This window comes from Malus domestica, chromosome 11 (genome assembly GCF_042453785.1).
Source record: "Malus domestica chromosome 11, GDT2T_hap1".
Classification (NCBI taxonomy): domain Eukaryota; kingdom Viridiplantae; phylum Streptophyta; class Magnoliopsida; order Rosales; family Rosaceae; genus Malus; species Malus domestica.
The window spans coordinates 26,368,513-26,380,683 of record NC_091671.1 but is presented as its reverse complement, the minus strand read 5'-3'; the positions used below and the strand labels follow the sequence as shown (position 1 = coordinate 26,380,683).

At 37.0% G+C, this 12,171-nt stretch overlaps 1 protein-coding gene across 1 annotated transcript; it reads left to right on the top strand.

Moving 5' to 3' along the window:
- Nucleotides 1–2,465: 2,465 nt before the first annotated feature.
- LOC103407488 (DNA-directed RNA polymerases II and V subunit 8A-like) lies at nucleotides 2,466–5,850 on the top strand. The gene is made up of 4 exons (XM_008346415.4): nucleotides 2,466–2,754; nucleotides 2,862–3,019; nucleotides 5,163–5,254; nucleotides 5,528–5,850. Exons 1-4 carry the CDS (start codon nucleotides 2,682–2,684, stop codon nucleotides 5,637–5,639), a joined length of 435 nt encoding a protein of 144 aa, XP_008344637.3. The 5' UTR covers nucleotides 2,466–2,681; the 3' UTR covers nucleotides 5,640–5,850.
- Nucleotides 5,851–12,171: the final 6,321 nt, after the last annotated feature.

Genomic DNA, 12,171 nt, shown 5'->3' with positions numbered 1-12,171 from the left:
AAAAATTAAAAACTAAAACAAAAATTAAAAATTAAAAAAACTAAAAACCAAACCTAAACCTAAAAACTTTGAAGTTGCCACCGCCTTTGCACCCAACCTTCTTCCTCTCTCTGTTTCTTCTTCTCCATCCAACACAAAAAGCCATCAGCGGCACCGCCTAACCCAACCCACTTGTTCCTCCCAGTCCACTGAGACCACCCAAGCCACCAAAATCGGGTAAGCCATCATCCTTTGGAAAACTGCTTTGCTTCGCTCGTTGAAAAGAAGCAGGACGATCACCACGACAGCCCGGCTGGGAACTACGGCCGATAGAGAATTCACATTGAGATTGGAAAAGACCACCAAATTTCGTACTCGGAGAAGGGCGACGACGGTGGGCTGTCGCATGGCAGCGGGGACAAAAATGTTTATAAGGACTATAGGAAAAATATGGAAAACAGTGAATGAATCCACATTGCACTTGCAACTTGCTCATTTCATTTTGATTATTTCAAAATCTGAACTCTATTTTCGATTCCAATTAGAAAATCCATTTAAAGTTTGAATATTTACATTCGAAACCAGAAGCTTCTGCATAAACAAAATCCAATTTTTCACACTTCCCCCTTCAAATTTCAACAATTTCCCAAAAACCCATCTCAAAATCTCACCCCTACAATCAACCCCAACTCATAGATTTCTCTGCAACAATGGTTGAGAATCTGAGATTCATTTTCCTAAGCCCACAGAAAAACAAATGTTGAATTTCTCTAAATGTAATCACTTAAGTTCATAAATTTGAATAATATCTGAAAGGGCGGTAGGTCATCGCATGGCAGCGGGGAGGCTTGGTTTGGGAACCAGGGGATGATCGCTACGCCGGAGGTTTCGCATTTGGGGTGGGGACATCGGTACACTCTCAGAGAGCTTGAGGATTCCACTAATGGGTTTGCCGAGAGTCGAAAAGAGTGTAAAGAGGAGCTTCTGCTTGCGCCACCGTCGCCGGAGCAGAGATTGTGCAGCGGACTGTTTTCCTTCAATCAGATCCCAGTCAGCCGTTCGGGTCGATTGATATGGTCGAATGGTTGGTAGCTGGGTTTGGAAATTGTGCGAAGAAGAGGGCGACGGTTAAGAGGGCAACTTCAAATTTTTTAGGTTTAGGTTTGGTTTTTAGTTTTTTTAATTTTTAAATTTTGTTTTAGTTTTTATTTTTATTTTTTAATATCCACGTGGACTCAGATTTACATGTGGCGCCCAGTCATTGTCCATGTGACGCCTAGTCATTGTCCACGTGGGCGCCACATCACAGTTAACAGGAGACTTAACAGTTTGACTAACGGATGTATGAGATTGTCCCAAAATTTACACTTTAGGTATGACTCTGGGATAAAAAAACTTGATGTACTAAATATTGAAAACCACTAAACATGAGGGTAGTAAACAGAGATTAACCCATTTTTTTAATATCCACATGGCCCCATATTGACACGTAATGTCCAATCATTGTCCATGTGGGCACCATGCTATCAGTGAACGGAGATTTTGACAGAAAACTTAACGGATGTATGAAAATGTTCAAGAATTACGACTTTAGATACTAGATTGGGTCGAAAAAAAACTTGATGTATGAAATATTGAAAACACAAAAAACTTTAGGATAATAAACTGAAAGTAACCCTATTTTAAAAGTTTAGAAAAAAAAAGAAATATTGAAAACAAAAAAACTTTAGGATAATAAACTGAGAGTAACCCTATTTTAAAAGTTAAAAAAAAAGTTTTTTAGCCATGTGGCCTAAATTAGTTTATTAATTTTTTAATGTACACGTGGATGCACAGCAAAGTTACTAACGATCAATCTAACGGAAATATAAGTCTATAAAAAAAAAAAGATGTGATATCCACACACCTCTTTTTACTTCTCCCACACATTTTTGGTTTTCGGCCGTCGGATCGAATGAATTGAAGAAGATCAACGGACATAAATTAACAAAAGGTGTGTGAGAAGTAAAAAGGGATGTGTGGATAGCACATCCCAAAAAAAAAACATAACATTAAGTATGAGAGTAGGATGAAAAACTTGATATATGGAAGTTTGAAAACCACGATACTTTAGGGTAATAAATTGAGAATTACTTTTACACTAAGTTTGGATGAGATAAATAAACTTGGGATTTTAACAAAAAATCAGAATTTATGAATTGACATGCACCAATTCCCTTATTTAGATTTATAAATATAGAAATTTAAATTTTCGGGTGGAAAAAAAACTTGGAATTTGGGACCTTCAATGCCCAAGTTTAAACTCTACATAAATAAGTGTTATTTTCCATTTTCTATGAGTGAGAGTTTAAAAATAACAAATTATGTATTCAAATTCTATTGTTCATTTATGTTAACCAAATAAAAAATTCACAAATTTTAAAAAATAAAATTCTGTGATTTTAATTTTCGTTATTTTAAAATTATTTAGTAAATTTAATTTTACGTTTGGAATTTTTCGGGAGATCAGGACCGTTCAACGGGTCAAGGTGGGAGATGGTAGCTCCCATTGCGCTCCGCATATTCTTCATTCCAACTCTCTGAGCGTCTCACTCTCACTTATAAGCCAGTCTCCGGCAAGCTAGCAAGCCCCAGAGTCGACCCACTACTCGAAACACCGTCGTTCTGCAGCGAAACAGCACCCGGCGTTCAAATCTGCAAGGATGGTTGATCGTCTGTTCGAGGACATATTTCAGATTCTGCGATTGAACCCAGATGGCAAAAAGTTCGATAAAGGTAATCCCATCCATCTTTTCGAATTCCTTATTCCAAATTACATAAACCCTTTTCAAGAGATCTTTAATTTTTTATTAATTTTTTGTTGATATTTTGCGCTGTGAAAGTTACTCGAGTAGAAGCAAAGAGTGAGACTTGCGAGATGTTCATGCACCTGGATGTGAATTCAGAGGTGTATCCGATGAGGGAAGGTGAGAAATTCTCAATGGCTTTAACTTCCACAATCAATTTGGATGGAACTCCTGATACTGGCTATTTCACTCAGGTAAAGTTTAAATCTTCTACTTACTCAAACTTCTGTTTTCACTTTGTTGCTTAGATATTGATGGTTTCCTTTTTGTTTTTTTACCGTATCTGATCTGTAAATCTGTATTGGAAAAATGTGACATGTATCAAAGCATGTGCCACTGTACAGTGAAAGTAAGTGAATTTACAACTTGGGTTATTAGCTTGAGAGTTATCAATGATTTTAACACAAATGGCAGAACTGGGTTTTCTGGAACCCTTAACTTTTTTCTTGGAATTTCATTTGTGGTTTATTTAGGATCATAAATTAGATACTACATATATAAAATATATTTTCAATTGGGTTTTTTGGGGTCTCTAGCAGTTTCTATGAGTCATGGGTATCTTGCCTTTGATTTCATGGTTAGTCTATTAGGTGGTTTCTGAAGAGGGAGTCCTGATCCTTTTGACGTTTTGAGAAATGCCCAAGTCTTTGTAATAAGTAATTAGTAATTAACAAAGGCCACTTGGAAGTTGAACGTAAGTTGTTAATAAAAAGGAAGGTTAGAATTTAAGTTAGTTATGCACATGTTGCACTGTCTATCATTTGTGCCAGATGTTCTATTGTCTTATGAGTTTTCAGAAAATACGAATCACTTAGGCACTTTTGGCTGATGGTGATGATATTACCTGGCTAGTAAGTTTTGTGTTATTGTAAATCAGAGTGGTATCTGTTCATTAGTCACATTTTATCACCAAAGCCCCACATGGTCCATGACACCCTGAGGTTTTGGTTACACTTTTCTTGTCGGCTCAGTTTGTTAAACTGGTCCTTGTCTATCCCTTCATGTACCTCTGGAATGAATCAAATTTCTCTTGAATAACTTGAACAGGAACTTGAAGCCTGAATTACATTGATAGTGATGCATGGTTTTGGTTGGACCTTCACATGCAGTATGGATTTAAGCTTTTTGTGACCTGTGATGGGGTTGAACTTCTGAAATTTGTATAAGCTTGTAATAAACTGACGGGCATGTTTGATTTTATGGGGGTTTTTTACTTTTAATGTTTCCGTTCCTCACTTGTGGTCTGACTTAAGCCAAAAAAAGTGGGGCAACACGACATGCAAGCATGTGTGTTCACTAGGCCCAATACGTGAATAGTAATCTATGATACAATGATAGAATTGGAGCATCCAAGTCAGCAGATGTAGAGGCCCATGACCTTATATTATATGGAAACACTTTTGTTTTACTGATACGGGATAATTCAAAGCAAGTTACATTTGCTGTTACAACTTTTGGTTTTTGCAATGGCATTTTCGCTGTATGGATGCTTGCCTGGAGTCAGTCCACTAGCCACTCTCTACTATGATCCAAAGTACAAATCATTAGTATCTTCAGTTTTTCAAACACGAAGTGTTTCTCTGAGAAGAGTTGAGGAATGAAATAGAGATGGAAGTATGCTTTCCTTTCCTTTGACATACCTTGAATTTCAATGGGGTTCATATTTTAAGAAGGCCTTTTGTCTGGGATGTTTATGAGAAGTCTGTTAGATGTTTTTATTGGCTTAGTGTGAGTATAATATAGTTTAATAGCGCATCTAGTCTTTCCATAGTTCCTCCTAAGTACTGTTTTCGGATGGATGGAAATATAGATTACTGCATTGATTCACACCCCTTTTTGCTAGGGGAAAATTCTCGGTCAATGGATTGGTTTGTTACAGATTGCCGCCACATCTTATGTAGGTGGGTTTTTACATATAGGTCATTGGAACCTTCAAAGTTACAGATTGCCGCCACATCTTGAGATTGTTATTTATTGGAATGCTTTTATTCTTTTCTAAATTTTATTTTTGTGCTTTTAGGTTTATATATTTCTTGCCTTCAAATAAAATTATTCTGGAACTGAAAAAAAAAATGGCGGGGCTCCTGTCACTTAAAGTTGGTGATAGTATCTGCTTGGATTTGATTATATTATGAGGTGTATATATGATAGCTTTGAAGGTCACATCTTTAACAATAATGAATCGACAACGAGAAGAAAGTAGATGATTCCTCAGGATGACTGTGTTCTATGCTTTTCTTGATCTTTGTTCTCAGCTGTAGCTGTATCTGTAGTTCAGTTTTACGAAATTATTTAGCCAGATTATGCCTAACAAAAAAAGTTTTACCTTTTTTGCAGGGCAATCGCAAGACATTGGCTGACGAATATGAGTATGTCATGCAAGGGAAGCTTTTTAAGATTTCAGAGGGTTCAAAACGTGATCCAAAAGCGTAAGTATTTAAAAATAAATCACTTCTTAGGATCTAACAGTGGTGCTCTTTATTTTTTTGTTCGTGTCTAAGACAATGAAAAGATAAACTGTCGGCATAAGGAATTGGTATACCACTATAAGCTCACTTGAAATTGATAAAGTCCACTTACAAGGCATTATATCTCCTACAACTATGATGCCGATCCTATGACAATCAATTGCTCCAATAACTATGAGTTTATATCATATAATCGAGAACCTTTTTTTATTGGGTTTTGTCTTTTGGCTTCAGGGAGGTAAATGCTTCATTTGGTGGGCTTTTGATGATGCTGAAGGGGGAAGCCTCACAATTCAAGAACTTTGAACTTGACCAGAGGATGTTTCTCCTCATAAGGAAGCTATGAAACACTATGATCGCAGCCAAACTATAACTACTGTGCGGCTTACGCTCTGTAAACTTGTGCTAAACCTTTGATGTTTGGGATTAAGTCTGGACTGAGTATAGGTTTCTACGTGAACCGGTTGTTACTGCGTAAATTCCCAGTGGTGGTATGTAGACATGAAATGCTATGACATTGGACAGTTTATGTTATCAAAATTAACTTCTAGGTGCAATTTTCTCCCCACTCCTACATTTTTCTCGTGAAATGGATGGTATTAACGATAGTAGTTCAGTAATAACAGGTGTTCCAAATGACTTTATTTTCTTGTACTTGGCCCGTTTCCTAACCTAGTAGAAAGGTGCAAGCAAAATGAGAGTCAGGTAAATAACAATAGATAAAGTAAAAAGGTGCAAGCAAAATGAGAGTCAAGTAGGTAAATAACAAATTGACCAAAAAAAAAAAAAAGTAGGTAAATAACAATAGATAAATTAAAAAGGTCCAAGCAAAATGAGAGTCAGGTAAATAACAATAGATAAAGAAAAGGTCCAAGCAAAATGAGAGCCGTGACCCAAGATACAATGAGAGGTCCACATAAGCTTAGGTCTGAAGGTTGAAAAAACAAACAACAGAAAACCCTAATCTCAAGCAGCATAAACCAAATCGCCACCACCGCCACATCCTCGGAACAAACTCCGAACTAAGAAAGTAGATACCGGATCCAAATCCCCTTCACGAATCCCTGCAAATATATACGAACAATGTATCTAATAGGTAGAACGTGAGGTTAAGGGGATAAAAATATCCTTACTATGGCAAATGCCACATAACACTTGGCCTCGATAGGGATCTATCATGTTGGTTGGGGAGGGGAAGTGAATGAGGGAAGTGGATCTGATATCCAATTTTTGATCAGAGCTCGTCGATCCGAGCATCTGGTGGGTTAGGGATGGAATATCATGGCTAAGGAAGAGGGAGGAAGAAAAATTAAAAGATAGAAAGCAGTAAAAGCAGGCGATAAGTGTCAGATAACGGGCATGAAGACCGGGACAATTGAGACTTGGCTCAAGGAAAACTGAGATTAAACTCAGGGGAGAATCAAGAATTAAAAAGGAAGAGAGAAAACTGGAAAGGGGGAAGGAAAATAAGGAGGGATGCAGGGAGGGGGAAGGAGCATAGGAGATGAGTGGGGAGGAAAAGGGAGAGAGGGCAAAGGAGAGAGAAACTATGAAAAACTCAGGGGAAATAGAGAAGAGATAGGAAAAGAAGAAAGGAAGAAAGGAAATAAGGAAGGAGCGGTGGATGCCTCCGCACCCAAGCCAAAGGCTAAGGCCAACGGCAAAAGTTTCTTGGGTTTGTGTTTCACAAAGAGCAAACAAAAGGCAATTAAAGCGTTTATTTGTTGTTTCTTGTAAATTTAAAAAAATAAGACACCCTTTCAATGTCAACTCAAAAGAAGAGCCCCTTATTATCCGACCAAAGCCGACCATTGAACTTCCAAAAATAGGACCGAGTACTCCTATCTTCTCTTCCCAATGGGAGGTAGGAGCATCTGTAACGGCATCAGTAACGGGGGAAAGAGAGGCAGAAGGCGCCCGATAGAGAAGGTGAAACCATCCAAACAATGAAAAAAATCAGTCATTGGGGATAACTTCGAAGCTTATCGGGCCTCCTCTTATAAGCTAGCTCCATTTGATCGATTGCTAAGTAGATTTCATATTACATATTTTACTCTATTCTTAGTATGTTTTGGTAATTATTTTGGTAGAATTTTGATATTTTGCTTTATATTTTTAATATTGGACATTCGACTTCCTCTGGAGCAAAATGTTATCAAACGGACAAATTTTAGAGTAATTCAAATTGAAGGATGTTCGTGAGTTCCTTAGCTTGTTCGTGTCAAAATTTTGGTTTTTTCTACCAAATGGTTATTTTCTGGCGATGAAATAGATAAATAGTGCGCGATGTTGGAAAGTCACGTTTTTGGGCTTAATTGCGATTTTTAGAGCCCAAGATGACTTTTGTTGGGTTTGTGGCCTTCTTGAGAAGTGTTTAGAAGCTTTAAATTTAGCTATCAAGGGCTAGATTTGGAGCAGATATGGGTCCAAAACGAGTTGGACAGTTTCTAGGCGAATTTTACTAGTCAAGTTAGGATCATGTTTATTAATTTATTTGGTTTCCTAGTCTTATTCTAAGACTTTTTCTAGGAGGATTTAATTATAGCAGTATAAATAAGCCATTGTGGCCGGCCCTAGTTCTCCTTCTTCTCTATGCAATATTTGAGAGAGGAATTTGGCCAAGGCTTTGAGATTTTCAAACTTTTACATGTAAGGTGTTTTCGATCTTTTTTTTTTCGATAAAATTCCTTTTGATTTTAATTATGAATATGCGTAACTAATCTCTTTTGCTAGGGTGAGGCCACAAGCCTTAGCAAGAATATGTAGTTTCTTTTCAATTTGCTTATGATATTATGCATGCATGTTTTGAATTATTAATCACCGGTTTAAACTATCCAAGTGTCTTAATGATTCACGACCATTAGGATTTTAGAAAAATAATTTGATACAATTTTGGTCGGAGGCCAGTCCCTGAAATTGACAAAGGGTTCTTGTGGTTAATATGTGCAAGTTCACTTAGGATGAATACCACGTCTTAAGGGTTGCATGGTTTTTCAGAAGGTTTTCACAAAAACTTAATGAGTCATGCATGTTTAGATTTGATCTGAATACCACAAACGGATTGTATGTTTGATATATGCTCTATGTTGAGGGTCCAAGTAGGCATATATTAGGAAAACCTAACCTTCAAAATATGCATGTATAGGTCATAAGTAATTGGGAGAATTATGTATGATTGTTAAGGTGACCACAGAACCCTAGTGCTTTCTCAATTTGATTTCTTAAAAACTGGTTCTTTCTCCTTCTTTTAATATTGCAGATTTTTCTAATCTTTAAAATTAAAATTTTTTTTATTGAATTAGGTCATAAACTCAATCTTCCCAAAAGTTTGCTTTTAAATAATTAATTGAGATATGGTTTAGTACAAATTATTTAATAATCCCTATGGAGAATGACCTTACTAGAGCCATCTATACTACAATATCCTTATTACTCTTGCAATTATTACATGTGTTTTTAACCCCTTTGCTCGTGTGGTAAAAATTCTATTAGGAAGGAAAACCTAAAATGGATATCATAATAAATAGCTTTGAAAACTTGTTTTTCCCTGCAAATCTTTGAGTATCATGAAGACGATATTCTTCCCTCTTATCGAAAATATATTATATAGGGTTTCCCACTCGTCACGTGACACTTGAAAGTTGCCCCTCAAGAGGTCCTTCTACTTTACCTTGAATAAGTGATAAATTAGGTTCGCTCACTAATTTGTTAGATATGGCTCGACAAAATTACTTAAAAAATCGTTAGATAATTAATTAAGAAGCCGTTTGATAACCATTTAATTCTTTTCCATTTCGATAGCTAGAACTAAATGCCCAAAACTTGAAAACCCAAAATAGTAAGTTTCAGTTTTTAGTTTTTTTTTTTTTTAAACTAAAATCTCAAATAGTTACCAAACAAATTTTAAGGTTGTTGATGCATAAAACCGGAGGGGTCTGGAAACAACGTAAATCCGACCGTGAATCTGTAAGAATGTAAAGAACACAAGATGTATCGTGGTTCACCCCAATGTTTGGGCTACGTCCACACTGATGTTGATTGTATTTCTCTGTAACTGTATGTATGGATTACAAGCTCAAGGGGAGTCCCCCTGAGGAAGAAAGTGTTGTTGTGTTTGTGAGGGTGTTGCCTTCTGTTGGGTTCACCGAGTTTGATTTATGAGAGAGGGAGGAGTCTCCTTTTATAGAATAATGGGCTCCTCCTTTTACATAATTATGGGCTGGGTAATGAGGCCCAAATGTTGAGGCCCAATGTGTGTGGTACCAATAGTAGTCCCCCAAGTCTTCAGTCAAAAGAGTCTTTTGGCTAAAGACTTGAAATTCAGTCCATGTGTGGGCCGAAGTAACTAGATGTCATCTAGAATTGATACTCGATGTGAGGCGGTGCTCAATGTGAAATGATGCTCAACTAGAAGTAGCACATGTTACGAGGCTGTTCGGCTTGTAGCTTATGTTGCCTTGGTTGGCTCGGCTTGTGGCATTGAAGGTGAGGGAGTCCCTTTTATAGAATAAGGGCTCGCTCCTCAATACATAAATGATGGGCTAGAGTTGGTGCTCGCGGCGAGACGGTTGCTCAGCAGGCGGCGATGCTCTCTAATAATGGTGAGGGAATCCCTTTTATAGAATAAAGGCTCGCTCCTCAATACATAAGTGATGGGTTAGGAGTGATGCTCACGGCGAGGCGGTTGCTCAACAGGCGGCGATGCTTTCTAATAATGGTGAAGGAGTCCCTTTTATAGAATAAGGGCTCGCTCCTCAATACATAAATGATGGGCTAGAGTTGGTGCTCACGGCGATGTGGTTGCTCAGTAGGCAGCGATGATGGTGAGAGAGTCCCTTTTATAGAATAAAGGCTCACTCCTCAATACATAAGTAATCGGTTAGGAGTGATGTTCACGGCGAGGCGGTTGCTCAGCTGGCGGCGATGCTCTCTAATGAAAGTGAGGGAGTCCCTTTTATAAAATAAGGGTTCGCTCCTCAATACATGAATAATGAGTTAGAGTTAGTGCTCGCGGTGAGGCGGTTGCTTAGTAGGCGGCGATGCTCTCTAATGATGGTGAGGGAGTCTCTTTTATAGAATAAGGGCTCGCTCCTCAATACATAAATGATGGTGAGGGAGTCCCTTTTATAGGATAAGGGCTCGCTCCTCGATACATAAATAATGGGCTAAGTCCCCCAAGTATTTTTCATGAGGTCCAATTGCGGAAACCCAATATATGGTACATAGTGTAGTCCCCCAAGTCTTCAGTCAATGGAGTCTGTAGGGTGGAGACTTGAAATTCAATCCATGTATGGGCCGAAGTGGTGGTTGTTCGGAGGCGGTCTTTGTATACCATGCACTGAAGCTTTGTAGGTGAAGCTTTGAAAGTGAAGATTTGAAGCTGGAGCTTTTGTAAATGAGCTTTATGTATGATTAACATGAGTGATGCTCATGTATAATTTTGGGGTACTGAACGTACTTTTGATCACTTGGTTGGTGATAATAGCGGCAGGCTGCCGAATAATTTTGGAGTACTGGACGTACTTTTGATCACCTGGTTGGTGATAAGCAAGTGGGTGTCCAGTCAGACAAGAGATCACCATGATCACGTGGCTCATCAGTCTATAAGTTGGTAGACTTCTTTAATCAGCAACAATGTAGATCAGTGGATCTAGTTGCTCAATAATTCCTAACAATAAATGACAGTATAAGTATGACCGTATAATGAATAAATCAAATTGACAAAGTTTGTCCTTGTGCCTTCTGTGAATAAATGATTTATTCTGTTGTGTGATGTTGCATAAATCAACAATATATTAGGTATTGCCTAACTGTGTGTGTGTATATATATATATATAATCATGAATAAATGATTTATTCAGTTGTTTGATAAATGACATGCTGCATAAATCAACAATATATTAGGTATTGCCTAAATGTGTGTGTGTGTATATATATATATAATCATGAATAAATGATTTATTCAGTTGTTTGATAAATCACATGTTATATAAATGACATAGTTTAATGGCAATCATATATTCTAGGTCATGAATAAATATTGTATATATGTCACTAGGTAATGAATAATATATATGTATATGTATATGTGTGTGTATATATATATATATATATTATATACTTTCAGGCAAGTTGTTGATATCCAATTTGGTCAGATGAGGTGATATATAATGCAAATGGTGTAATGGGTGAACAGACTTTGCCACATTTTACGGTAGTGGTCATAAAGTGATCAAAGCAATGATGACCGTTACAAACAATAATAATAATAAAGTAGTAACAGTAAGAGTCTAAGGCCATGTGACCCGACATAATGAGCACATAAATGTAATCATGAAACTTTATTATAATGACAATGGGGTACACAACCAATATATATATATATATATATATATATATATATATATATATTAGTTAAAGTTTTGTGAGTGCTGTGACAAACATAATGATAAAATATTAAAGAATAAACAAGTATTGTAAGCTTGAAGATTGCAGACAAGGAAACGCTGTAAAGCGTATGCACACTGTAAAAGAGTATGCTCATTGTAAAGCAAACGCTGTCACTGGAATTCCAATAATGATGTGAGGATGTGATGGTGTGGTTTCCAACAACAAGATCACCACAAAATAATAATGAAATATTAAATAATAAACTAGTTAATGATTTAGCAGAAAACCATTTGTCCATTATTCTCAAGGGCTGTGAGATAGCTGGGGAAGCAGCAGGGGTAGGAATACTAGTACTCGGAGATGGTGCGGGAACAGAGGCCGTGTGCTGATCAGATCATATTTATATATATTTTTACTTCAAATTCACTCGTCTTTTCTTAGTTAGTTCCTTATATTTTGAGCTATTTACGTTATTTTTGTGTTTATAG